Source organism: Artibeus jamaicensis, unplaced genomic scaffold, assembly GCF_021234435.1.
Source record: "Artibeus jamaicensis isolate MK-2021 breed Jamaican fruit bat unplaced genomic scaffold, CSHL_Jam_final scaffold_1283, whole genome shotgun sequence".
NCBI lineage: Eukaryota > Metazoa > Chordata > Mammalia > Chiroptera > Phyllostomidae > Artibeus > Artibeus jamaicensis.
Window position 1 is genome coordinate 2,262,459 of NW_026522028.1, and position 27,988 is coordinate 2,290,446.

Here is a 27,988-nt window from a genome sequence, read left to right on the forward strand (position 1 = left end):
TCACTGAGGCCACTTAAGAGCTGAAAGCCTCAATCAAGAAAGAAGACTATAAAAAAACATGAAATGAGAAAACAGTTTCTGAGCAATCCTTTTCCTTAACTTATGAACACTTCATGTCACTATCAAGTCACTTCAGATGTCTTTGTATTTCAGTTTGCTTTGATGATGAGCGTTGTATTCACATCACCATCTCTTCCAAATCATAGGTCAGGGTGCTAGTGCCTCAATAAAAACAGGCTTCAATATTGTTTAGAAAAAGAGAATATGCTGAGACCAGTTAAGGTAGACAATGCTGATTAATCATTTGCTAATAGGACCAAAACCAGTGACAACTTGAGCCTGCTGGTAAGTGAACATGAAAGAAACACCATCATCTTGGTCACCACGCAATGTGCTGAAGGATAAGGAGGAAACTGGGAATTTAAAAAAATCTCTCTGCAGCTGCTTTGAGACAGCTACTTGCAGTAGAGGTGAGTCCTGAGAGGCCTGAGAAGATGTAGATGCAATGCTTCCTGAACTGTAACTTCTACATGAATCACTACGGATCCATTCAATAAACATTCTGGTTCAATAGGTCTGGTTGAGAGAGGCCAGTGATCTGCATTTCTAGTGAACTCTCAGGTCAGTCCAGTGCTGTTGGCATGCATCCTTGGACCACAGTCTGTGGAATAAGAATTGAGAACACTGGGGATGGAATCTACTGAATTAGCAGATGGGGAGAGGAGGGAAGGAGGGAACTCACAGAGAATAGGGGGTAAATATGGTTCTGGTGAGGCAAGCAGGACCTGGAAGGCTTTACTCTTCATTGTGCTGTACCCCTTCCTCATGAGTTCTCAAGTGCTGAGAAAGTTTAGCGATCCGAACTGTAGAGTGCTACTGATGTTTTTCCTGAAAATTGGTGAAGGGGCTGACATTTGTATCTAAGGTGTTCAGGGGCAGAATTGAGCATTTGACTTGTTGTGGAACCACATAAAGAGAATAACAGAAGAAGCGAGGGTTTGGGAAGGGATTTTAGACTCTGAAGAATCGTGAAATTAGATTCAAATGACGTTTACCTTAACCTCCCAGGTAAGGTAAACCTCGTCCCCATCTAGGGACAAGAAGACCCTAGATGACATCTGGATTATAATGATATAATGACTATAGTTAGTGCTCACCACATGCCAGACATTACTCATCATACACATTACCTCATTAATGTTCACAACGTGAAGATGTAAGTACCACCCCATTTTATAAAGGAAGGAATGGAGGTGAATGGCATGCCCAGATCCATACAGTCAGTAGGTTCCGGAGTGAGTATCTTAACCTTGGTCTGGCCGAATCGAAACCAGTTCCTATTCTCGTTCACCAAAGAGCACTTAGCACCAAAACTTTCTCAAGTAATAAACCAGGCAAAACCAAGTATAACTTCTTTCAAGATCTTCATGATGATTTTTCTGTCAATGTCTCCTAAGATTTTCAAGTTCTCTAGATTGACTTGTACAAAGGACATTTTAACTTGTGAGCAGATATAATCTCTATTTTGTCCACGTTCATAGAATTATTGTAATCTCCATGGGAGAGGCAGGGGATGAGAAACAGTAGGTTATAGAAACGTTGAAAAAAAGACTCAGGGAATGGCAAAAAGCACTGGTCTTCATATCATTCTGATAGTTCTGCCTATATTTGTTTGGATGTGAATTAGCTGACATTTGAATTGAGACAGACTGCTGACAAATCATGCAGTGCTACTAACTCACTTTACAGACAAATTTTAAAAGGTGAAATATAGAGGTGAGAGCTACACTGAAATACAATTCCTAAGAGGATCATTTTTCCACTAGCCCCAGTTCCCTAGCATTGCTGACATTTAAGACCTCCTTTTGGAAATTCCAGAGAGACATTGCTTAACTGCACTCTGCTACTTGGAAGTGTGAGTGTAAATTGCTCCATGGACCCTTTCTACTTAATCCTTTTTTAATTTCAGCCTTTCCTTCAATTAACTTTGAAGCCATCACTATACTTGAGATGTATACATTTGGGGTTCACTTCTTTTCTTATTAATAATGTGAATCCTTCAGGCCACAAAGGAGAGGAGAGACCCACACTTTCCAATGGAAGAGAACCATCTTGTACCACAGATATAGTCTCTATGAGGAGAGCTCTTGGGAAGGGCTTCTAGCCACGACTTTGAGACTGTGTATATTACAAAAATGAACACATGGGATAGAATACAACAGTGCCAGTCATCATGGATGAAACTGTTTTTGAGATGAGAAACCGACGCTGTTACTGTCTAATTTGGGAAGAGGCCGTGTTCCAGGCAGGGATTTCTTTGAATTTTTCTATCTAGTCACAGATATTTTCATTAAAATATCCAAGGATTAAAAATCTCATTGAATACTCACCAAAGATTGCGCAAAGATGGCTGTAGGGTAAAATCTAAAGTCACATAGGAGGCTTAGCTAGTGAACTCCGAAGAGAGCAATGGAAAGGGTGAACGACTGCCCACCATAATTCCTAATGATGATGATTCCATCTCTGCTCTAACTTCCCTTGGCTTGTGATGAAGTCAATAGCTAAGTGATAGTTGAACACTAATCCATCCCCCTCATGCTTCACCAAGCATAAGCTAAACCTGCTCATCCCACCAAGGTACTCAGCTATTTGGGGTAACTATTTCTCAGGCTTCCAGTGGTCCATTTCAATTCAGTCCCCAACCATGGTGCACACCAAGAGAGAAGGAGAAGTGATGTGTTAGGCTGATGGTGGCCAAGCATTATCGTAATGCTACCAGGATGATAATATGTTGGCAGGTGAGGACCTGCTTCAGAGTAACCAAAAACTTCAATTTATTGTTGTAGTAACAAGGAGACAAAAAGTTTTAAAATGCAGTCATAAGGTGCTTGAAGTGCTTCTACCTGGTCATTTCTCCACAAAGCTGTGACTACAACAAATAAAATATAAATATGAAGGATGATCTTTGCTGATAAGTGCTTGTTACTAAGGAAAGAGAAGCTTCAAAACATGGAGAAAGCATTTAGATTTAGTCCCACTGGAAATATTCTAAATGTTCCTGTATTCCTACCTCCTGGGCATCCAATTCACACTTCTTTCATTACAATAAACATATTTATTTAAAACTAATCACCCTTCAACTCCAGTGGCCTCTTGTGTTTTCACTTCCAGGATTTCTTTTCTTTTCTTTTTTTTTTTGTGGGTGAGTAGATTATTATGGTCATAGCTACTACTACAAAACAATTAACTTGAAATCATAACATCAAAACATAATGTGAGGGTGCTGTTACTGACTTGGATCAAATTGATTCAACAATATACATTTTCAGTTGGAAAAGACATTAGAAGGCAATGAAATTCAGTTTTCTGAAGGTGGAGTTTATGTTCTTATTTTTTAAACAAAAGAATAGCAATTATTAGTCACAATATTTGTGATAACTGTAAGCCAAGAACAATGCAACAAGAAATCTCAATAATTCAATACAGAACATACTATGACCTGGAACTCTCTTGGTCATGATTGATTATCACAAACAGCACACAAGTCTCATGATATAATGGTTTCATTTCCATCAGAATCCTAGCATGGACCTCAAGAACAGAATATAGTATAGACAGTAAACCACTGATGTATTCTTTGTTTCTAGTTGCTAATGTATTTTGCCCATAGTACCTGTTACACGGGAAAAAAAGTTGGTGGATATTTCTAACTTTTTAATGATTGGTTCATCGTTTTCCCATCCATTCCATTTCTTCCTTTCTGAGAGCAAACAGGTCTAACCAGTGCATGCCTGGATGTGATCCCGGGTCTGAAAGTCTGCAGTGTAGGAAGACCTTCGTAGGATCTGGGAAGAGGAACACGACTCAAAGAGCAGAGCAAAATGGCTTGTCCCTGATGGTTGGAGCGACTCCATTCTGAAGGTGACCTGGATTCAGAGTAACTGGAGGCCACCTCCCCACTGCCTGCCTACAGGAGTAGAAGGGGCTCCTGTGACAATGACAAGACTGGTGACTTGAACCATGTATGAGATTTGCTGGGCTCATTCCTGAAAACAGTCGATTATTCCTGCTTAGTCCCTAATGGATTAAGTCCCCTCTGGTTTATCCCCCCAAACCACAAACTTTAGTATAGTAGGTGGACATTTCAACTGTTAAGCATATGTAGGGAGGGCGCCCTTGCTGACAGACGGTGAACAGACAACATGACATTTACTCCTCTTTATTTTCTTAGGAGATGTTCAAAGTCTGGAACATGCTCCCCCTCCCCCATCTCCCCTACACCCTCTACCTCCCACCAGGACACAGTTCTACTTCTCTGATGAACATCCCAATTTCTGCATCTAATCTCACCCCTCACATTGCTGCCCCATTTTTTCTGGCCTGACTTATTCAAGCGCAGGGCTGATCTCTTCCTTTACTTCAGGGTCTATAGAATGGCTCCTTCCTGTCTTTCCCTGGCTGCGCAACTCAGAGAGTCACACATCAGAGTCTGTGATTCCAATTTTCAAGAAGCTCTTTCTTTTAAGAATTTATTTATTTATTTTTAGAGAGGGTAAGGGAGGGAGATAGAGAGGGAGAGAAACATCAGTGTGAGGTTTCCCCTGGAGCACTCCCCCACTGGGGACCTGACTCACAACCCAAGCATGTGCCCTGACTGGGAATCCAACTAGTGACCCTTTGGTTCACAGGCTGGCACTCAATCCACTGAGCAGCCACACCAGCCGGGGCAGTGCAAGAGGAGAAAGTTAAGGCCTTACACTACAAGAGGAGAAAGTTAAGGCCTTTAGACTTTGCCCCCATTGAAGTCCAGGGCTAAGGGTAACTATTGTGACATGGTGTCCTGGATTAAGGTCATGTGAAAGAGGGGGCCTCTGGCCTTTGTGTGACACTATAGTGCAGGGCCAACAAAGTCACTGCTTCTAAGAGATCTCCAGCAAATTCTCTTGAGCCAAAGACTCTTTTTCATATACTTCTCAAATTTCACTCATTTCTTATTTTCCTCATTTCACTCATACTTCACTTATTTCTCAGATAAGGTTCTATGTCAATCCTTGTTTCTACCTTTCTCCTGCACACACAGATGCATACATTAGTTGTCATCTCTAATTCCACTTCCTGCCCGGTAATTTTTGTGTAGGTTTCATTCCATGTTTACTAATTGCTGAAATCCCCACTCTAATTTGTCCATCCTTAGGGTAAATGCAGATCCACCATCTCTCATCTGAAACCTCTGGGACTAGTTGTATTAAGGAATTCAGACTTTTTCAGATTTTTGAAGGATACTATGGTGCACATTCTGTGAACTAGACAATACCCAACAGGGAATGTGGCTACATATCTATTCACACTAAGTGGGATAAATAAAATAAATAAAAAATACAAATAAAAAATAGCCTCGGATCAGTTGGAAACTGGGTTTCCAACCAAATGATTTTCCAAGAAACTTATGAAAAATAAAACCCTTTGTCTTGAGAGCTTTTCGTTTTTTGAAAGTTAGGACTAAGGATGGTTGACCTGTATTACGTAGTACAAATTCTACAAATGGTGAACAGAGGGATGGAGCATTTTAGGAGAATTGGCTTTTTGTTGTTCAAATGGCTTATTTTTCCTGATTTTGGAGACAGTGCAGAGACAAGTTTGTAGGTAGTACAAGGAAGAATGGAGGCACTTCAGTAAGCAGTTGAGAACAAGCCAGAAAAATGAAGCAAAGGGAGGGTGGGGGTGGCACGGGTGGGGGTGGAGGAGGAAGAAAGCCCAATTTAGAAGGGATAAAGATAAAGAAAAAACAGCTGACTAGAAATGGAACTTATTAAAGGGCAGGTGATAGAACTTGAGGAAAAAAACACTTCTTTATAACTTCAAGGGCATGGTCAAGAAATTTTCTTAAATGTTATTTTCAAAAGAACATTACAATCCCATGAACATAAAACCAGGTAACAGAAAACTGTCACAAGCCTGGCTATCCCTATCAATCATCCTGGTTTTTAGTTTTTCAGTGTTCCACTAGGAACCATTTTCAAGGAGAAGCACTTAGACTTCTTCCTCCTTGGGAGGTTGGGAGGCCAAGAAATCTGTTAGATGTTAGAGGTCAAGGAGCTCAGAGGGCTCTAGGTATTCTTTATTAATGGCAATAAACACTGTAATTGAGGGGAAAGTAACCAGGTCTCTAATTTCCAAATATAAGAAAACTATCGTTTTAATTTCACATTGGGTTGGTTCTTCTTCTCAAGTCACTTGACACTAACGGAATGTTTCTTACATTCAAAATGCTGCCTGGGGCCCTGGCCAGGTGCCTGGGTTGGTTGGAACATGACCCCGTACACCAAAAGGTTGTGGGTTCAACTCCCAGCCGGGGCACATACATAGGTTGCCAGTTTAATCCCTGGTTGGGGCAGTCCAGGAGGCCCGGATCTGTTTCTCTCTCACATGGATGACTCTCTCTCTCTCTCTCAAACTCTCTCCTTTCCTTTCTCTCTAAAATCAATAAACATATCCTCTGGTGAGGATTTTTTTTTAAAAAATGTTGTTTGGGTCAAAATGTAGTTAGCCCCAAGGAAAGATATGGTTAGAAGAAAGGAAATGGTTATTAACAAATCTATGAAATCCTGAAGTGCCAAGGACCGTGCTTTCATTCAAAGAGAGGAGGCATTTCTTCCATTCTTCTGATCTTAACCACTATTTTGAGTTTCTCATCAAATTTTCCAGGTGACCCACCCATCACAAGCTGACCTAGTTAGTTACAAAACTGCAAATTCAATTTCAAGGGGTGTTTATTTCTCAGGTATAGATTTTAAAAAATAGAGCGTCTCCTTAAGAACAGGAGCAAGGTCATATCTAGTTGAATCCTTAGCCCCGAGAGTACGATATAGTATAGGTGTCCAATACATATGTGTAGATTGATTACTTAAAGATATGCCACTTTTCCTATGTCAGGCCCTGGGCAAGGTCTCACGGGCACAGGAACAGGTTAACGCCCCCAGAGGAATTCAGATCCAACTTGGCATAAGGTCAAAGAAGAAGAGAGCAGTGGGGAAGCAAGTAAGGCTTACTTCACGTTTTGCAGGAGCTTTCAATACCATTTCCGCGCCTGCATTCCCAGAGATATCGCCTTTCACAGGGGGCGTGAAAGGAGGCGAATCCAGAGAATAGAAGCAGTTTCAGAGGGAAAGTTAGGAAACAGTGAAAACTGAGGGATTCCTGGGTCCGAGACTGGGTCCCTCCTGGGTTTGAAAAGAGGGGACGAAATAACTGTTGTCACATCTCTTTTCCTTTCTCCAAATCCCCCAGCATAAGAAACTAACGGGGCGGTAGTACTGGGCGGAAGGTGTTACATCACTTCTTACTCCAATGGCTACAGCCTTGGAAACCTAGGAATCCACAGCTGACGCCTTCCAGACAAGGACCCACTCCAGCTTGCTAAGAAAAGGAAACCCACGTGATGGCTGGGCGTGGGGATGGGAAGCCAGGGGACCTCGGAGTCCCGCTACCAGGGGCGGGGTCCGGGACCCGGCAGTTTCGAGGAATTGCCCAGTGCAGCCTGTCGGGGCGAGAGGCTTGCACTGTGTTCCCCGCGCAGGCGGAGCCCGGGGAAGAGGACTCGCTCCAAGCGCGCCGCTGCCGAGGGGCAGAGAGTAGCAACCCCGGGGGCTCACACTGGACAGGGGTGGGGTGCGGCGGGGCGGGAGCAAGCTTAGCTCACTTGGATTCTAGAGCTGAAGCGGGACGCCGCCTAGGCTCGGACCGCCGCCCCGCCCCACTGGGCCCTGCCTCCCGCTGCCCGGGGAGGGGTCGGGGCGGAGCGAGCCGGGCTGCGCTGGGGCGGAGCGGGTGCCGGCGCGGGTGCAGCGCGGCGCGGGATCAGTGGCTAAGGTCCGTGGTGGGATCGGCGTCGCTGCGGCTACCGACGACGTAGCCCGGGCCGGCCACCTCCGCAGACCAATTTTGCGGCGGCGGGGGACGAGGAGCCCGGAGGGAGCGAGCCCCGCGTGCGGCAGCGCGGCTGCTTCCCTTCGAGGGAGGTCGGGCTCCCAGCTCTCCCGACCTGCCACGCGTTCTCGCCTCCCGCGGGCCGGCCGACTGCGGCGCCCCGGGCATGGCTTCGGCGGGCAGCGGCATGGAGGAGGTGCGCGTGTCGGTGCTGACCCCGCTGAAGCTGGTCGGGTTGGTGTGCATCTTCCTGGCGCTGTGTCTGGACCTGGGTGCCGTGCTGAGCCCGGCTTGGGTCACGGCCGACCACCAGTACTACCTGTCCTTGTGGGAGTCCTGCCGGAAACCCGCCAGCTGGGACATCTGGCACTGCGAGTCCACGCTCAGCAGCGGTGAGGGCCCAGCGCGCCGCGACCCCTGCCTCCCTCTCGGGACTGCTCCGCGCCCCACTGCCAGGACCGCCACTATCTCTCCCCTGCACCTTCTGTGTCCCCTACCCTTGTCTGCCTTGCTCCGTCCTGGTCTTTCGGGAATCCTCGGGCCCCAGCCACCTCCCTGATGCCCACCCCTCCCCTCTCCCCGGTTCTAATCCCCAACCAAACCCAATGTGACGTCCCGCACCCTCTCCCCCTCCTCCCAGGGCCTTTTCTCGGGCTCTAGAGTAACACGGATGCTCTTTCTGGGCAATTGTTATCATTTAAGGTGAGGACCATGTGGCTGTGTTAAAAATGCAACGGCTTCCCCATCCCCTTTAAAAGAGAAAGCAAAAACGCCCCAACTCCAGCAAAATGCCAGGGACTCTCTCTGGGTCTTCCGCGCCCTCTTCTCCCTCATTTCTCAGCAGGAATCCGCTCGAGTTTACCTCTTAAGTGCCCGCGTGCCTGCCTCTTCTACTCCACTTTGCCTGGCTTCCCCCACCATGAGTTTAGGCTCGGACTTTATTTTCTAACATTTTTGAGAGATATGGAGAGTTGGGAGATGGACAGGCTTAATTTCCTTTTCCTTTTTTTTTTTGGTGACACAGTCGTTGCTTGTGTGTGAGTTGTCTTTCTCTCCCAGCCCAAGTCTCAGTCCTTCAGACCTTTATTTCTCTTCACGAACTACTCACAGAAGCCTGGAACCTCGTACCTTTTTCAGCCAGCACTGAAAGTTGCAAATGGGTAGGGCGGGGGTGGGGAAGAAGGTAGTAGTCACTGGGGTTACCATACTGCCTTCCTCTCTCTCCTTGACCCCCATTTACCTTCCCCTGCGCCCCAGTTGTGCCCATAGCAGAAATGCCAACTTCCCATTTCCTGCTGCAAACCCTTTCCCTTGCTAATATTGGTTCTTTAGCTGCTGTCAATACAGAGAAAGGGAAATAAAGGGAGAGGAGCTGCCCGTGATTTTACACACACACGCCCCTGAGAAACTCATTAAATTCCTTCGGGCAGTTTCATGGCCTTGGGACTATTTATAAAGCTTTACTGGAAATGTTTCCAGTTCCAGGAAAGTTGAAATAGCGCAAAATTCACAAGTATCTGATTGACTTTTGTCTTTGGTTTCTTGGTATAAGAGAGGTTAGTTCAGTTGCTTAAGTTTCTGCCATAAATTTGATTTTTTCTGTTTACAAAGGTTTTTTCTTTGATATTTCCTCAAAATTCCCATTGAAGAGTTTCAGATTTGTTGCTTAATTCACTGTGGAGGGGACTGGTTGGCAGCAGGAGGTCAACATTTAGGTCTTTTAATTCTTTAAGGGTTGGTTGTTTACAACTAAAGATGAAATAAATTCAGTAAAATGCGTTTCTTCAGTAACCAGGGGATCGATCCAAATAAACTTTGGGGAAAATATCTTTTCTTTCTTCTGTCCAATAGAAATGGAAATTTATGTAGGAATGCCAGCTTCAGCCTGTCTCCTTAGCAACGTGAGTCTTTTGCCCCTTTCCCACTGTGTCCTGAAATAATAGCCCCTGATTGCGTGAAGACTTTCCAGCTAGGTTAGAGAAACCAGCCTCAACTCCCATTTTCTTTTCAGGCCTGGATCTTGTTCTCTTGGCCAGGAATGTGGGGTATGGGGATAAACCAGCTTGGGTTTGTTGAGCAGTTTGCAGTGCTTGCTAATCTCTCCTTAATTGCCTCCATACCCATTTATGTCAGCTTTCCCCCCATCTTCTCTAGGCCAGGAAGTAGGGAGACACCAGCTTAATGCAAAAGTGATGATAATGGGACTGGGCAAGGTACAAATCTGAGGCAGGCACGACTTCTGATGTTTTCTCTCAACCAGTTATTCTGCCGTCTTGCTGAAACTCGTACCCCAGCATTGACTTCTGTTTGGGTTCTTGAAAATCAGCTCTAGTTTCCTTTTGCTTCCAAAATAGTTTATATGCTAGAAAAAGTATACTTCATAAGCAATGGGGATAGGGCGGGGAGTAGAGATTGTATTTTTGAGGGTATCTGGGACAAGTTGTTGGCTTTCTTTATTTAGCAGCAGTTCACTCCTGCCTCCCCAGGGTGGTGTGTGGTGGGGTTGGAAAGGGAATGCTATGGGAAATTGCTAACACTCCCCACTTTGCAAAAATCAGTTTGCCTCAAAGGTTCTGTGGACTTGAAGCTTCTATACACCAGTGTTTTGAAACGAAGGGGTCAGCTTGAATTGAAAACGAGTGGTGCTTTTCTAGCCTGTTCCAAAGGGCGAGCAGCTTTTCTCAGTCTGTTTGCTGTGTAGTAGCAGAAAGCAGGGAAAGAAATGTATTCTTGAAGATTTTAAGAGATCCACTTCGTTGTTTCTCAAAACGAATTCTCTCTGGAAGAACCAGCAAGGGTAGTTTTACAGCAGGCCATTCACCAGGATTTTCAGGGCTTCATTAAAAACCTTTGTCTTAATTAGAATTAAACTGCCCAGAAGAGGCCAGCTTGTATTTAGAGAAGGGAAATTTCAGGAATGTTTCTACTGACCTGGACAACAATCTGTCCTACTTAGGCCCAATTCCTACAGCAACTTTCCCCATAGCCATTATTTTTAAAGCTGCATTTTAATGTTGGTAGCACTGTTGGTAATGTCGTGCGCTGCTTATAACCTGCTTTATGCTTCTAAGCCAAAGCAGAACCATGCCTTTTGTGTCCTGGTGCATTGAAGGTTGCGTCAGCACTTCTAGTAGGAACCAGAAATCTGGGGGTCAGTCAGTTGGAATGCTTTTCTCCCATGTCCCAATTCAGTGTATGCAGGGGGCGGGCAGTCCAGTCATTTATCTTAAAATGTTAGTTTTCCAAAAGAGACAAATGAGAAAATGACTAATTGACTGCTATTTGCAGTGGAAAGAAACAAACAAAAAATAAGAGTATGCTTCTTAGGAAGTTTAGAAGCCATAGTACTTCCATGGCTGCTGGCCATAGAATTTCTAAGGGTAGTTTTCCCCACTACTGACTTTGCTTTTCATAAATACTTTTAATTCATCTTCAGTCTTATTTTTAAATAATAGTAATGTTTTAGACTTTTGCTTAGTGACATTTAATTGTGATAACTTTTTTAAAGAATATATTTGTTAGGGTTTCACAGCCATAGCAATTACAGGAGAACCCTTCATGCAAATAGGATTACTCAAGTGTTTACATTCTGCTGCCCTGAACTTGACATCAAATGTGCTGAATAACCTCTGGGGTGATCTTACATTCTTTAAGATTTATAAATATGGAGCTATTTCATATAAAGCAGATTGCTTTTTTTAATGTTTGTGTGACTCATTGACTAACAAAAATCAAGGACATGCAGATGGCCAAATGAAACAAATTTACTGAATAATTTTGCGTTGGGATGTAACAAGTGTGTTCATCCGTGTTTTCCATCCACAAAATACCTGATCAAGTAGTTAGTGCCTTTTCAAGGAATATTGTTAACATCATTCCTGCACTGTCCTAAAAATAGCTGCATTTGTAACATGAGTCACTGGCAGTTTTGAAATGGCAGTGTGCTGTATGCTAATAACAGGTGAATATTATTATTTTTAGTTGACAAGAGATTCTTTTAAGAGTGATTTCTATGTAGTTCCTTTTTTACGTGGTACTATAAAAATCCACTTTAAAAGGCATTATAAGAAAACCTGTCTTGGCTGGTAGTTTAAAATAAACTGAACTGCCTAAACACCTGAAAATCTTAGAAAATCTGAGACACAGTAATTCTGAGTTCATCTGTGCATATTTTAAACCCATACCTGAATTGAGAAATGGCATTTCATTGGGAAAGTTCACAGCACAGTTTGCTCCAGGGGAGGTTCAGCTTGTTGCTTAAAATGAGTTGATATTGATGCAAGTTTACAAATAGCTCAGCAAGCCTGAAAGTCATATCAGTTATACCCTCTTCTGGCTTCCTGTGAAGGGACGTAAGTAGAACAAATGCTGTGTGTGTTTCTCTTAACTTACACAGCTTAGATGGGTGGGAAAATTATACAAAGAGTAGCAATTAGCACCAAAACTTTCTCAAGTAATAAACCAGAGAAAACCAAGTATAACTTATTTCAAGATCTTCATGATGATTTTTTCACAGCTTCTAAGATTGTCAAGTTTCCTAAATTGACTTTTACAAAGGACATTTTAATTTGTGGGCAGATATGATTCCTCTTTAGCTCACATTTACAGAATGATTGTAATCTCCAGGGAGCTGTTTAGATCAATCCTTGTCAGCTAAGGGATTTGAAGGGTGTGTGAGAAACCCGGCCTTTTGTAAAACATTTCAAAACAAACATGTATGTCTTAAGCAACAGATTTTGCCTGCTGTCAGGAATACACTTTAGGAATTTCTTTCAAGTTTCTGTTTAATAGTAAAGCCACTTAGCAAGACCCTAGATACACATCTGGTGCTACTAGATATATTAGTGAAAAGGATTATCGTGCTTCAGAATAAATCCCTGGAATACATTACCTAAACACCGCAGTAAACTTCTGCGTGAACTACGCTAGATTATAACATAGTCCTCTAGGACGGTAGAGGAGCCTTGTGAATGCATGAGGCTTTGGATTCAAAATGCCCTGAAACTGGCCACTTATACCAGTCATGTGACCTCACACAAGTTAACTCTTCAGATGGTTTCTTATGAAGATTAAATATACAAAAGCGCATGCTCATTAAGGTTGTATCTCTTATTATATATTTGGAAAACAAGACCAAAGTGATTTTTTTCAATAATCGAGGACTCTTTCCCCCTTAAATGGCACACTTTCTTTGCATTGAACAATGAAGTACACTGTTAGTTTCAAATTCAACTTTTGATATGCGTTACCTAGCATTTAACAGTGCTCATGGCTTTGACAGATCATGACCACAAATAAAAGCTACTTTTTATTCACCACTGATAAGGGCCAGGGCCAGACACGTTGAGTATTCCCAATGTCACAATAAACTTGCAAAGTAGCAAATGTTATCCCTACATACTTTTGAAGAGACCAGGGGTTTTTGTAAGTTTACTAGGTTCTCAATCAGTGGTAAAGACGGGATTTATCCAGGAGTTCCAGTTATTAATTCTGGGAAACAAACCACCACAAAAGTTAGTAGTGTAAAATAACAATTATTTCATTGCGCTCATGTCTTCTGTGGGTCAGGAATTCAGAGAGGACATAAGGGCTTGTCTCTGCTCCAGGATGTGTGGGGCCATAGCCAGGGGTGACTTGAATGTCTAGCGACTGGAACGCCTGGAAGTACAGGATCCTCTTCCAAATGGTTTGACTGGGTTTGGCACCTGGGTGGGAATGGCTGGGAGACTGGATAAGCTGGGACTGGCCCTGCTAGCATGGTGGTCTCAGGGTGGTTGGATTTCTTACAGGATGAGTGGTTTTCTCCAGAGCCAGGGTCCTAAGAGAAACAGGCTGTGTCTGAACTAGCCTGGAAAATCACAGAGGAGTCGTATAGCCAGCCCGGATTCCAGAGGAGGACAGACAATTGGACTCCACCTCGTGATGGATCAGTGACACTGCTACATTGTAGATAAGCATGCACACTAGGAGACGCCTTTGGGCCACATTTATAGCATGCATTTTGACACTGGAATCTAGCTGCAAATCTGCTTTCTTACACTATTGCCTCCAAAGAACAAAGACAACTAACTCCATAGCTTCTTTCTTTAAGGACTTGGAATAGATTATATAAATAATGTTTGGCTAGGGCAAAAACTACCCTCAACGGACACAAGGCTTTAATGATTGGTCACTTATAAGCAGTTACTTTGGATTTGGAATCAAATGAACTAAAAAACCTAATCTGTCCACGAATAACTTTTTTCTCTCACCTTTGACTGGCAGACTCAAATGACCAAGGATGAAACTGATTAAGAATCTGGACTGTAATCTGCTGCTTCATATTGCTTGATAAAATTTTAGTATTTTTAAGAAGTTTTGGGAGCCTGATGAGATGCTTTGTACACAAATGCTAAAACATTAAAATTCCAGACAGGAGCCAAGTCTTGTAGCTTTAGAGAGAATTGGAGTTACAGAGTAGTTTTTTGTTCACTTAAAAAAGTACAATAATTCTTTACCTGATAACTGCCCATATAGTGAATTGCAGAATTATAGCATGTTTGGAACAGAAAAGATTTTAAAAATAGCCCTGCCTGCCCAATCTGATTTATTGCATGGATTAAGAAAACTGAGGCAAGGTACAATGTTGGTAGATTGCATTTAGTCACAGTATTTTTGCAGGGTGAGTTTTCAAAAATTTCCTGTAATATTTCAGAAAATTACCTCTTAGTGTTTGAAGGATTGTTGAATACTGTCATATATGGAATTTTAGATGAAGAGGCTAAGGCCTACACATGAAATAGATGTCCACTTTTTATAACGTTATCATCTAAAATTTGATTTCACATAGAATTGTGAGTCTTCAAATAGTCTCATGTTGACAAGCTAGTTAAGTTTTAGATGTTTATTATCATCTGATTTATGTTGTTACCATTGCTGGTCCTTAAAAATCAACAAAGATTTTTTTCTTTAGGTTCCTCTATGGTAGAGCATTCAAAGCAACTACTTAATTTTAAGTTGAAAAGTAATCCCAAAAGTATTTGGGAGACAGCCATGTAAGCTTCTTACAGAGATTAAATGAATATAAATTTCACTAGGTCAACTTATTACTGCATTATGGCTTTATTTTTTAAAAGATATTTATTTATCAAAAGAGACTGATTTTTCCCTAAGCAGAATTTCACCCTCACATGTCACAGCCACTGACATTTAAATCTTTACCAGTCTTGACAAAGTGCCGGATCATCTCCCGTGAGAATTAGACAAGGACACCTTTTCTTACCCCTATTGTTCCTATATTTGTGTGGGATTTTGAGATACTAGTAGATGATCAATTTTTTCTTCTATTTCAGTCTTGCCTTTGGCACCAAAGACTCCCATTAAGAAAACAAAACAAAAATCCTATAAAAATGTGGCATCGTGGTTCCCACAGAACAAGGGAAAGTTACCAGGAGACTGTTTTTGTCTCTACCAGGTTATTAACTTATGAGGTTTAAAGTGATCGTTTAATGAGCCATGTTTCAAGGTGATGTCACAAATACTGATTCTGTCTTTTCAAAATGTTTATTTGGCAAAAAGATGTTAAAAAATAGAAGTTGGGACCTCTGGGTCCTATTTATGCATAGAAAGGAGCACCCACAAAAGAACTTAAATTTCCATCAAAGAGGATGTTATTGCTATCATGTTTTAAGGTCCCTAAACCAAATGTTCATCAAAATCCTGCCATGCTTCATTGTGAATGCAACCTGGAGTCTATTCCTAGCACCATTAGGTGACTTACACAGAGGTAAAAATGACCTCTGTCCTCTTACCTGTCTTCTCACATGTACCCAAGGAGTTACCTTCACTAAAACATACTCATTGGTTTCCTAGCAGGGAGAAGGTGTGAAACTGGTCTAAAATCGGCCAGTCAGAATGCCAGGCACTGGGCTCCTAGATGGTGAGGGTAAAGTGATGAATGAAATAATTTCTTTGGAACAAATTGATGAAACAATCAAAACGTGCCAAGTTCTGTAAAGGAGGAAATGTAAGTTGGACTTCTGTCGGGGAATAGAAGGGATCTCAGTTAAGAAGCTTGCTAACGGAACTGGTGGGCAAGCACTAGATTGCCAGTGGTTTCTCTCCATATTTATTTACTAAGGGGGCGTTTCAATACTGATCATGGGTGACTGTCTGGCTGATCTTTTCTTGGATTATTATTAGCTACCTAAACCCCTGAAAAGCTTTTTAGTTGCTTAGAGGAAGGTCACCCCAGTTAGTCCCAGTGTGGGTTTTCTTCTTCCTGGTTTTCCAAGTAGCCAAGTTCTCCAAATTGTAACATTCCTAGGTTTTCCCAAAGAATGGAGAAGGAACAATGTTCAGTGTAACAAACTCATCACAACTTTATAGAAGTGCTATAGTTAGAGATTCCTATTGAGAAATACCTGTGTCTGTTAGATATATCAGTTATCACCAAATGCTAATGAAAGCTTTTTAACATAGTATATGGTAAGGAACTGCAGTTATTAGCAGTGATGTTGTCTTTCCATTTTTCTAAAAACTGAAACATGCTTTAATAGCAATGCTGTTTGCTAAGCACTGTATACAATGGTTTTATTTTTGTGGAAAAGAAATGCCCTATTTTATGGTATTTAGATGATAAATTGCATTTCCACCAAATTTCTAAGCTAGAATTCAGTGAAGCAGCTAAAATGCCCCTTTATTTGTTAGTGAAAAAAGGATGCATATTCTTCTAACATCAACACAAAGCAACTCAAAAGACTTGAACGAAACTGTCATGGATTGAAAATTAGTAACCTATCTGACACTTAGAGGCAGCGAGAATTTTCCAAAATTTTAGCTAAATTGATCTTCACTTTGGTCATTAGAGTTTGTTGCATCACTAATTTGGATGGTTACCTTGGGTCATTTATGTGCTTAAAATCAGGCTGGTACTGTAGTTTTTAAGTCCATAAATGGCCTAAAGAGCAGGGTTCTGAGTTGTATCGCTTCCAGGCCTGGCTGGTGTGGCTCAGTGGGTTGAGTGTTGGCCTGTGAACCGAAAGGTCATCAGTTCAGTTCCCAGTCAGGGTACATGTCTGGGTTGCAGGCCAGGTGCCAAGTAGGGGGTGTTGAGCGAGGCAATGATCACGTTTCTCTCCCTCTCTTTTCCCCTCCCTCCCCCCCCAAGAAATGAGTAAATAAAATCTGTAAAAATGTTTGTATTGTTTCCAATCTGATTACGATGTGTATGTACAATAGGTGCTCCTCTCATGCAGCACTTCCCTTGGTGCAGCACAGCACACACCTGTCTACACTGTTTTTCGTTTTATAAAGGACAGCACTGTTTGCCTGAAATATTTGATTGCACGTGAAGAGTGTTAGTTTTGCTATTAGTTGTTTGAAAAAGAGGTAGTCCTTTTCGTGATTGAAATTAGACTCTATGTTCTTTTTGCTGCCGTTGTTTGTGTCTCCATCTCATGGAGTACTGGAAAACTCACCCCACACTGACGGATTTAGGTCAAAAGGCAGTGGAGCCAAGAAAACACTTTCAGCTCCCTCAATAATGGCTTTGGTGACCCAGTTCGTTTGCCACATGCAGACTAACTCTAAGAAGTTAAATATATCATTTGATACCTCCGGAAATGTTTTGGTGTTGATCCTGCACAAAATAACAGCACCATTTTGGGTCATTCTCCACATACAGGGACATGGCCTTACTCTCCAAACTCAGAGTATGCAGTATTAACCTCAAAATAAATTCTTACATTACACTTGATGAAAATAATTGGATGCCATAACCTCTGACAATAGAAGCTAGCTGGGAAAAAGACAGTTTTTGCTGAAGAGATGGATTTCCTTGGGGAATGTGAGTTTGAAATATTATTCTGTCACTGAGCTTGTTTTCCTCAAACAAAGGTAAGCCATCCCAGTACTTCCAGTTTCTGACAACAAAATAGAATCAGCAATACTGAATTTGCTTCCTGAGTTCTCACTAGTACAACTAAAATAAATTCAAATGTTTTGCTAAAATGGTCCTCCCCATGAATACAGGTATTTAGAACGGAACGCTTGCTGGGCGGTGAGTGAAGTGACCAGGCTCATGTGGGTGAATTAGAACCTGTGGGTGACCTGTGAGGTGATGTCGGGAGGATGGTAGAATAGTGAATGAGTTTGCTTTTGTTCTTTAAATAGGGATGGCAGAGCCTTTTTAAAAGTTTTTTTAAATTTTAGTTTTAGAGAGAGGGGAAGGGATGGAGAAAGAAATATTCATGTGTGAGAGAAACATTGATTGGTTATCTCTCCCACACCCTTAACTGGGGACCTAGCTACAACCCAAGCATGTGCCCTGACTGGGAATCGAACTAGTAACCTTTCTGTTTACAGGCCAGAGCTCAATCCACTGAGCCACACCAGCCAGGGCTAGTGAATGAGTTTGATTGATTGCAATCGTGGATGTCATTTGGGTTCATATAATTTTCTTTTGGAGAATTCAGAAGCGAAAATATAAGTGTCTGGAAAATTTGAATGTAATTACGAACATTTTTAAAAAGCAGTATTTTCATTTGTACTGAGAATTACAGTAAAGTGAGAATCACTCATTAAAACATTAGAGTACATTTAGGGAAATATTACCCCACCTAAACTGGGAGTTGAATTTTAAGGTTAAAAATCTGTTTCTTCCAGTCAGGGCACATGCCTGGGTTGCAGGCCAGTTCCCATCAGGGGACACAAGAGAGGCAACTGTACATTGATATTCCTCTCCCTCTCTCCTTCCCTTCCCCTCTAAAGATAAATCAATACAATCTTTTTAAAGATCTGTTTCTTTATTGCTTTTTAATTATGCCCAATTTCCTAGAAGAAGTGGTAGTTGTGTGATTAGGGATTTACATACAGGAGAACTAATCCCATCTTATAAACAATACCTACAGAGATCAGCCTTAGCTAGTGTTTGACAAGTTAAAGGTTTTGAAATGAGGTGGATTGAGGAAAGCTTTAGGTACTGGCGTGGTACATCAACGTTGGCTCAAAAGTGTGGAAAATGTATTCTCATTAAGATTTTGCCTTTCCTGAAAATCAGAAGTAAGTTTTCACCATGAACTCCCTAAGGGAATGGGAATTCTCTGATTCCACAGTTACTGTGTGGCCCGTGGAATTTTCATAACGTGGTGGCAATTTCAGAACTGTGTCGTGTTAGACTGTAAAATAAGCCAGCACAATTCTGCAGAACACTAAAGCACTTTGAGACACTGGAAGCTCTGGTGCCAGGTAATCAAAATACCTTCAAGGAGGACTTGAATTTCTTCCTGTGTTGCATATTAAGTTTGGACTTGATGTCACTGTGGGATGTGGGAGAGGCTGCAAATCGAAATTTCCCCCCTTTCCCCTCTTGATTCTTTAGACTGGTCTAAGAATTAAATAGACATGAGACAAATATAACAGGAGAAAATAACCAAAACCATTACCTGTGTACTTGTGGGGTTCCATAAGAATATGGGGCCCTGGGACAAAGGAGGCAGGCAGTTGAGGTGTACATGCCATCCTGGAGGGAAGGAAAAAGAGTAGTGGTGGGACATCAAAGTATAGAAGGCAGTTCACAGGAGGGTGGAAAGCAAATGCTTGGTAAACAAATGCTTGCCGGGCCAACTTTGAGGATGGAACGCAGAGAGGGCTTTGATCAACAAAGGGCCTTGCTAGGCTCCTCCCTGTCTGTCACAACTGGTTCATGTCAAACTATAGCTGTCTGTGATGATTGCTCACTTCCTGAGGCAGGTCCTCCCTCTACATTCTTGTAGGCACTTAGGGGGAACATCAGCATGCATGTCTTCCTCAGTCTTTTGTTTCTTCAAAATAACCAGCTTAAATAATCACTATCCCCCAAATTGTGTTTTTGTGGTGGCAGACTCTGCTCCCCCACATTACAACACAAGGACTGCCCAATTTCCTGTAACTACAGGGCAAAGGATAATGTTACATATTTATAGACATTCAGTATAAAGTAAATATATATTCATTCCTGTTCTCTCCCCCCCCTTTTTTTTCTGTTAGAAAGCACTAGTGGGAAAGTACACACTTAACTTGGGCCTTGGCTTCTGTAGGTGCAGTTCTCATAGGCCTCCATGTGTCACTGGTTCGTGGAGCCAAAATTCTCTGAAGTGGAACCTGACATATACTATGACAGCCTCTTTTCCGGTTTGATTTCCAGATCCAAAGCATTCCTCCCAGTGCCCCCCTGAGCCCTCACAGGTTTATGGACCAAAGATATACATTACTTCCTCAAATTAATTATCACTTGTTCGCTGAGATCTTAGAAACCAGACTCAGATTTCATATCAGCTGGCCTGGCATTGAACAATGACCAGCTTTAATTGTGCACAGCAATGCAATTTATAAAACACCACCCAGCCATTCTGCAGAGCTGCTTTATGTTCACTGCTCCACTTCACCATCAGTATATCATTTGTACAAAAGTGTAAAATTAATGCAAAGAAATAGATCTCTAAGGACTTTGAACACTTCATATGACTAAATACTATGAGGGCTATAAAATTAGGGAACTAACATTGATACAGAAATTCACCAATTATGAAAACTTAAAATAGACAATTTTTTGAAGAAATGCAGTTGAAAATTAAGAATTTTATGACACTTTAATTTGTTTTGCAAACACTGAATATGGGATAACAAGTATTTTTGGCATGCAGACTTTTTAATGGAAAAACTGTTAGTGTAGAGACAAGTTTTCTGGGCTTTATTACATTACCGTAAATTGCCTATTCTATAGGCAATAACAAGTATTTTATAGGTATACTTTTCAAATCTGCATTTGCTAAATAAGTAAATATGTGTAAACATAAAGCCCAGCCTATTATTTTAATGGCCATTAGTGGGTATCTATAAAAGTATTTTCCATTTTTTAAAATTCCCCATATTCTAATGTTGCTCAGTAGGAAAGACGAAAATGTGTTGAAAGAAGAGGAGAGGACTAGACAAAGAACATGTATGGATGACCCCCCCCCCACACGGACATGGACAACCGTGTGGGAATTGACTGTGGGGGGGGTGGATGAGCAGAGGAGGGCAAAGGGGAAAACCTTGAGACAGCTGTAATAGAATAACAATAAAAATGTTTTTAAAAAGGAAAAACTATGAAAATGTAAAAATATGGATGAATCTCAAAACAATATGTTTGCTAATTATTGCATTTACAGGAAGTTGAGGAATAGGCAAAGAAATGCATCTACAGCGGTTGTCTGGAAGAGGAGGATTTGATTCAGAGGGGGGCACATAGAAATTTGCAAGGATGATAAAATGTTTTATATCTCAATTTGAACAATAATAACCCCAGTGTATATATTTATCAGAAGTGGTTGAACTTAAGATCTATTTTACTGTATGTAAATTATTCCTCAATCAAGAGGAAAAGTTTGAGTTAAAAAAAAAAAAAGGAAGGAACCGGTGTCAGACTAATCTGCATAGTCCCTGGCTTAACTGACCTGCATGGCAGGCCCTAGTATTTGGACAATGGATTCTAGCTGTTTATTGAAAGAGGCACAACACCATAAGCATGTTCTCAGTTCAAATGCATAGTGCTGAACATTGAAAAGTGCCCCAGGCTTCTTTGACTGTGATAGCCTTATTGAATCATTCTTTCAGCTTCCTGATTGATGCTCCCTCCACTGGTCAGCAAGTTACAGCTTTGGCTCTGGGCAACTTGCCTGAGTGAATCATTGCAAGTGGATACCATAACAACAATTCCCAAATTTGGCACCATGCACCAGAGATAAAGCCTCAATACTTCAGTCTGAGCCCCAGCCTCTGGCCAGGACAGTAGCAGATATGGCCCAATTCTAGTCTCTCTTGGAAAATAAAATGGCTTTTCTGTCTGAGCAGGCATATCTTTGCTTGTGGATCAGAGGGGAGGGTAGCATCTCCTGGTGGCTTCTATTACATTTCATATAGTGTTCCATATGGAATAAAGTATTACTATTTTAAGGAAATTCAACATTATGTGAGATTAGGACCTTTTGCAGTTTTCTTTTGCTAAATTGGATAACCATCACTTTGTACTCTTGTATACTCATTTATCAAGTCAACTTCTTTATGAATTAATCATTGTCTGAGAGGCCTTTACTTAGACATTTAAAATGGCACATAAACTCTAAACCAGGGGTCAGCAATTGCATCTGGAGGGCCAAATCCAGTCCACCACGTGTTTTTGTATATAAAGTTTTATTGGGACGTTGCCATACTCATTCATTTATGTATTGTCTATGGCTCTTTTCACACTATATAGCACAACTGAGCAGTTGCAACAGAGGTCATAACTCAGGAAGGGAAAAATATTTGTCTGGCCCTTTATAGAGAAAGTTTGCCAGTTTTTTCTTAGTCTGTCTTTACAAAATGCAAATATTTGTTTGCATATATTTATATGTATTTTAGCTATTTTTTAGAAGATTTAAAGTAAAAGAAGTGATCAAAATTAATTCCTGGTTTATTTTGGGTTGAAAGTGAAAATAGTCACATAGCATTTTATACATATTGGGCTATGTGAAAGGCTTATCAGAAAAAAAAGCATTGTATTATAAGATTCCTAAATGATTAAATATTTAGTTGTATCTTGATTTAAGTAAAATAGATACTTTGAAATTTTTGTTTATTGAAAAAATAATTTGTAGGAAGGTGTTGATAATAGGAAGGTGTAGGAATCATTTGATAAAAGTAATAGTACAACTAGAAAGTGTTCAGCATGGGCTCTCTTAAACAAAGTCTCCAGGAACTGGATGGATGGATGAATGGATTTTATTATTTTCTTTGTACCCCACTTTGATATAATGAAAATTTGATTTATTATTCAGAAATTTCAGCTTAAAAGTTTTTAGAAGTATTCCTGTTATGGTAAAGTGCAGTATAATTGTACTATGTATAAACTTTTTCAAAGCCATTTAGAGACTTCCAAAAGTAAAAATTATTCTTTTGGTTTTTTTAATTCAAAGCTACATGCTGTTATGAAATAAAAAGCCATAGTATGGGTATCCTTTTAAACTCTGGTTGAAAGCCAGGTAACACATTTGTTTGAAGTTATATGGCTTTGTTACAAATAGAAGACAGGAAAAAAATGTTCTCCACTTTCTTGTGATTCACCTTTATATTTTAAGAACCATGGATTTCTTCAGTTTTTCCTCTTGTTTGTTTGTATGCTTCCTAAATGCAGTGTGAGTTATAGTCTGTGCCAGCTATATATCTAGAATTGATTAGGAGAGCATATACAAGAGGACCATTAAGGCAGGGATAAACATATAAATAAAAGAAGAAAATATAGGGTATTGTATGTTCTTCCACTTATCTCTTATCCTCCTGCAGCAGAGTGCACTTTGGAAGGTTTCTGGAGAGATAATTTCAGCGTGCAGCATCCACATATCATAAGTTCTTTGGATAGACTACATTGCAATTTAATCATGGATTAAGTCTGTTTTCATTTCCTGCACATACATTAAAGTGAGAGCCAGAAGAGGCATCCTGGGACGTCCAAGTTACCCCTTGCTGAAGAATGTTCTCCCCAGTATCATTTTATGTGATGCTTTCTGGAGAAGCTGGATAGTGCTTTCATATATTCACTTTGCTTGTTGTTAGAGAATATGTTGCTCTTCTTGTGGAATGGAAAATGGGCCAATTTTCTGTCATGCTATGTCTACATCTTTATTTTAAAAGGAATCACAAATGCATTTCAGTGAGGTTTATGTTTCACTCAGGGAGTGGGAGACTTAAAGTATGCGTGTACAGAGGCCGGCAGCTGGGAAGGGGTCAGTCTACGCTTACTGTCTCCATGCATAAATGAAGAAAGGCACTAATCAGCTAGAGTTCATTTGGGCTCCCTGTGCTGGTGAATATATAACAGTAAGGTTAGAATGAAGTGAAAGAGGGGAGGAAAACGAAAGGACAAAAAACACCCCTGGTGCTAATTTGCTGGGGGGTTGTTTTAGTGAAGGGGAGGAGGGGAAAAGGCAAATAAAAACTTGGTGGGTTTTTGTTTTCTGCTTTTGTTGTGTGTGTGTGTGTGTGTGTGTGTGTGTGCATACACGTGCACACAGGACTCCTTTCCAAGAAAGGGCAGTTAAAAAAAATTGTTGCCACAAAGAACAACATGGATGGATATGAAAAACATAAAAGCCAGGCACAAAAGAGTTCAAAGTATTTTTATATCGTTTAAGAACAGGAGAAATGACTCCATGTGATAGATGACCATCAGTAGCCCAAGATGGAAATATTCTGTACCTTAATCTGGATGTGAGTTACTTAAGCATATGCTATATATTAAAATTCATCAAGTTCTCTACTTTCTAAAGTTCACAGATCTCTACTTAAGATTTGTGAACTTTATATACTGTAGCTCAATTGCAAATTAAATAATAATAATAATAATAAAGAAAATAGGTCATGCAGGGGGGATTAAATTGAACATGAATGTTTAAAAGAATGTCCTTGGAAGGAAAGCATAGCACACCCCTGGTTTAAAAACTGCTGAGTTTAACGTAGGAAATTTATGAATGAGGACATCGTTAGTAATTTTTGTTGCAAAACATCTCAAACTCCAGTGGATGCTTAGCACGCAGTAAATTCACATCATATTTTAGCAGCAGCAAGGTGAAGGCTGCTGAGCATAGTTCTCTCGATTCCTTGAGGACTTACTGCTTAAAAGCAACATCTTTCTTTTTTCTTTCTAGATTGGCAGATTGCTACTCTGGCTTTACTCTTGGGTGGTGCTGCCATCATTCTCATTGCATTCCTGGTGGGTTTGATTTCAATCTGCGTGGGATCACGAAGGCGCTTCTACAGACCTGTTGCTGTCATGCTTTTTGCAGCAGGTAAATATATTCATTACTTTCAAACTGGCATTAAAGTTGTATGAACCATTCTATCCTCATGCAGAAGCAGTATGCAGTTGCTGCATTACATACAAATTGAGAGGCATTTATTGTATTTGAAGGCAAATTGGCTAAAGGTTTATGATAGTATCAGTTTTTAGTGTGTTAAGCATTTTGCCGAGCACAGTGGTAATTTCTAACTTCTAAAAGGTGAATAAATAATAGTTCTTGACAGGTATGTTGCCTTAGGAATGACAACAGATGTATTTACCAAGCCTTTTCTCACATCCAGTATCCCCCTCATTCCTTTGAGTGACCCTTAGGTGATCTTAAGGTAACATTACTGTTTCTGACATGAAACTGAAAGAAAGTTCCAGTATATGTACCCTTAAAGTTATAAATCTATTTGGACATAAACATGGTTATACTTAAAAATTATAACATATAACTTGATCCATCAGAAAATTGAATTGTGTGAGGTCAGTGGCATACTCATTAATTTAACAGCCATCATTTTATGAAGCATTCTGTGATTAAAATATCAGCCAAGGTAAAAGGACATTCAACTAAAAGTCATAGAGCTATTGTTAAAAGGGGCTAATAAGACTAAATGCCCAGTGCATTATTTTGTGTGTTTTAATTTCCATTTATAAGGGTAACCTTGAATGCATTTTCCTTTGTGACTCAAATCAAAATATTCTTGAGGTGTCTTCAATGTACCCTGTCAGTCATATCTGACTTGAAGACTGTAAAAGAAGCCCCTGTGACTGTCAATAATGAAGACACTGACAGAACCTCCTAGGCTATTAGGTGGATTTTTTAAAAGCTGTTTAAAGACAGGAATAGATGAGATGTCTGTGGATTTGAAGGGTAGTTTAGGCTAAAAATATAAAGTCAGAAGTGTTCTGCTGCCCCCTGCTGTTTGTGTTTATCTTCTTATACCCATCCATGAAGACTGATTAGAATGTAAGTGTTGTAAAAATGAAGGTCCATAGGGCTGAAGGAACGTGGGAATATGACTAATTCAAATCTCTTTAGTCCTTGCTCAAGATCACATATTAGTTATACTGGTGGATCTAGTGGTTTATCACTACTAACACCATTACAAAAATTATTTTAAAGTGTTAGGTGGTGACCATAGTATCAATATTTTGTTGATCTCCTATGTAATAATAGAAGGTCTCTATTGTGAAACATATAGTACAACATGAAGATTCTTCTGAAGATTCCATCACTATTCTCTAGCTTATTTCTTGCTTCATGGATTTACCATTGCTCTTTTTGTTTCCTCAATTAAATAATTTAGATATTTTAATTGTACTAGAAGTTTACCTTTGCAGCTAGGATTTATTAACATAATGATTAATCTGTTGTAATAGAATGCCTTGATAAATTGCTCAGAAAGGATATTCCATTCTTTAAAACTAGAATTAAGTTTCAAATAATTTTTAGAATACTCAGGTGTTTCTGATTTTAGGACAACAGAGATATTAGAAGCATTCTCATAAAAATATCTTAATATCATTGTGCTACCAGTTAATTATCCCATTTAGCCTTTAATTTACCACATAATGGCACATGCAGACTCTATCAAGACAGTTACTGTTTACAGCATCTATTTCAAACATGCTTACAAAAGTAACTGGACATTTCCAATTTTGTGGTGGTGTTTTTCTCTCAAAAAAGTTCTGTACATTTTCCCAAGTATAGCAAAGTTTATGAAAATGTAAAAATAACTACTGGTTATGACAGAAAAAATACTTTAAATGAAAATAAGTCAAAGGTATTGGATTTCTTCAAAACAAAGAGTTTGATTGAGCCCTAGCTATCACAAACATTAGCAAATTATAAAATAATGAGAGGAATTCCTACAGCAATATTCATGTAGTGTTCTTCTATCCATTGAGACCTAAAATGAACATTGTACTGCCACATTTAAAAAATGTCCATGTGCTAGGATTTACTTTGGCTTATTCTCTTTTGACACTGCATGTATAGAATGGAAGCTTTTTTAAAAAATAACCATTAGTTTAGTGTTCACTTTCTGTATAAGCAAAGTAAAACTTGCTGGTTATTTGAAACATGTCATGAAAAGGTTTCTCTCCTCCATTTACAAAAGCCATTAAGGAGTTACCCGCAGCTGATTTCTGGAAAAGATATTCATTACACATAATAACCCATTATTGATTTGGGCCTAAGATTCACAAAGTTGGAAAATCTGCCTACTTGAAATAATGATAGCTTAAAATCATGGCCATTTATGTTACTTGCTTCTTAGTAAACATACTTATTCTACTGGTTGACTTGTCTCACTTGTAATTCAGTTTAGTGATTCTTCGTAAATATGTATTTGGGGCTATTTCCCCTTTGTATTCATTGTGATCTACTTTAAAATGCTCTGCATTTCTCCCCTTTTCTCAAAATGTTTTCTTCTGCAAATAATACCAAGCCTTATCATGGTGTTAACACTCATAGAGTGCTCTTTCTCAACAAAGAAATACTGTTTTTCTTCTGCTGAGACATGCAGCACATAAAATCAAAACGGTTATAGCACTACCACTTGGAAATATCTCTGCATAAGACTGCATATTTACCTCATTAATTTAGTAGCATGTGCTGTGCCCAGTACTCTGAGTCACTCAAGAAATGGTTGAATGAATGATGGAAAGATGACTAAGTAACATGGCTTATAATCTGATAGGATAAAAAAAAAGGCATGTAAATAGCTAGCTAAATGTAATTCTCTTTTCGTTAACCCATTTCTCTCTTTGCAATTTATGAAGCAGCAAGTTTCATGGGACCACAAAGCTAAGACCAACATAGCTCAAAAATAATAATTAGAAAGCTCATTTTTTCAGTTTTGCATGTTTTCACTCATTAACATATATATGTTGAGTACCTACAGTATGTAACTATACTTGGTGTTAGATAACATACTCTAAGGGGTTTTACTAAGAGCTGATGATTAAGTATTATAAAGCCAGCCAAACAGCTTTTAGAGTTTTGTTTTGTTTTTCTAAATCTTCTCTTTTTCAGGTGAGGGCTCCATAGCTCAGGGGTTAGAGCACTGGTCTTGTAAATCTTCTGTTTTTCTTTGAGGTCCTTAACTTAGGGTGGGCTTGTTACCTGCTTGAATAGTTGCTGGGAGAGCTAAGAGCCCATCCAAAATATTGTTCCATGTTCCACATGTCTCTCAGTCAGTAGTCCTAGAAATCTAGACTTCAGAATGAGTTGTGATC

At 40.2% G+C, this 27,988-nt stretch overlaps 1 protein-coding gene across 1 annotated transcript in view; it reads left to right on the forward strand.

Moving 5' to 3' along the window:
- Window positions 1-8,005: 8,005 nt before the first annotated feature.
- TMEM47 (transmembrane protein 47) overlaps window positions 8,006-27,988 on the forward strand; it is a 29,867-nt gene continuing 9,884 nt past the window's right edge. Inside the window, exons 1-2 of the mRNA XM_053655821.1 lie at window positions 8,006-8,318; window positions 24,609-24,749. Of these exons, the coding sequence (XP_053511796.1) occupies window positions 8,093-8,318; window positions 24,609-24,749 (367 nt within the window). The 5' untranslated portion in view covers window positions 8,006-8,092. The remainder of the gene's footprint in view (window positions 8,319-24,608; window positions 24,750-27,988) is intronic.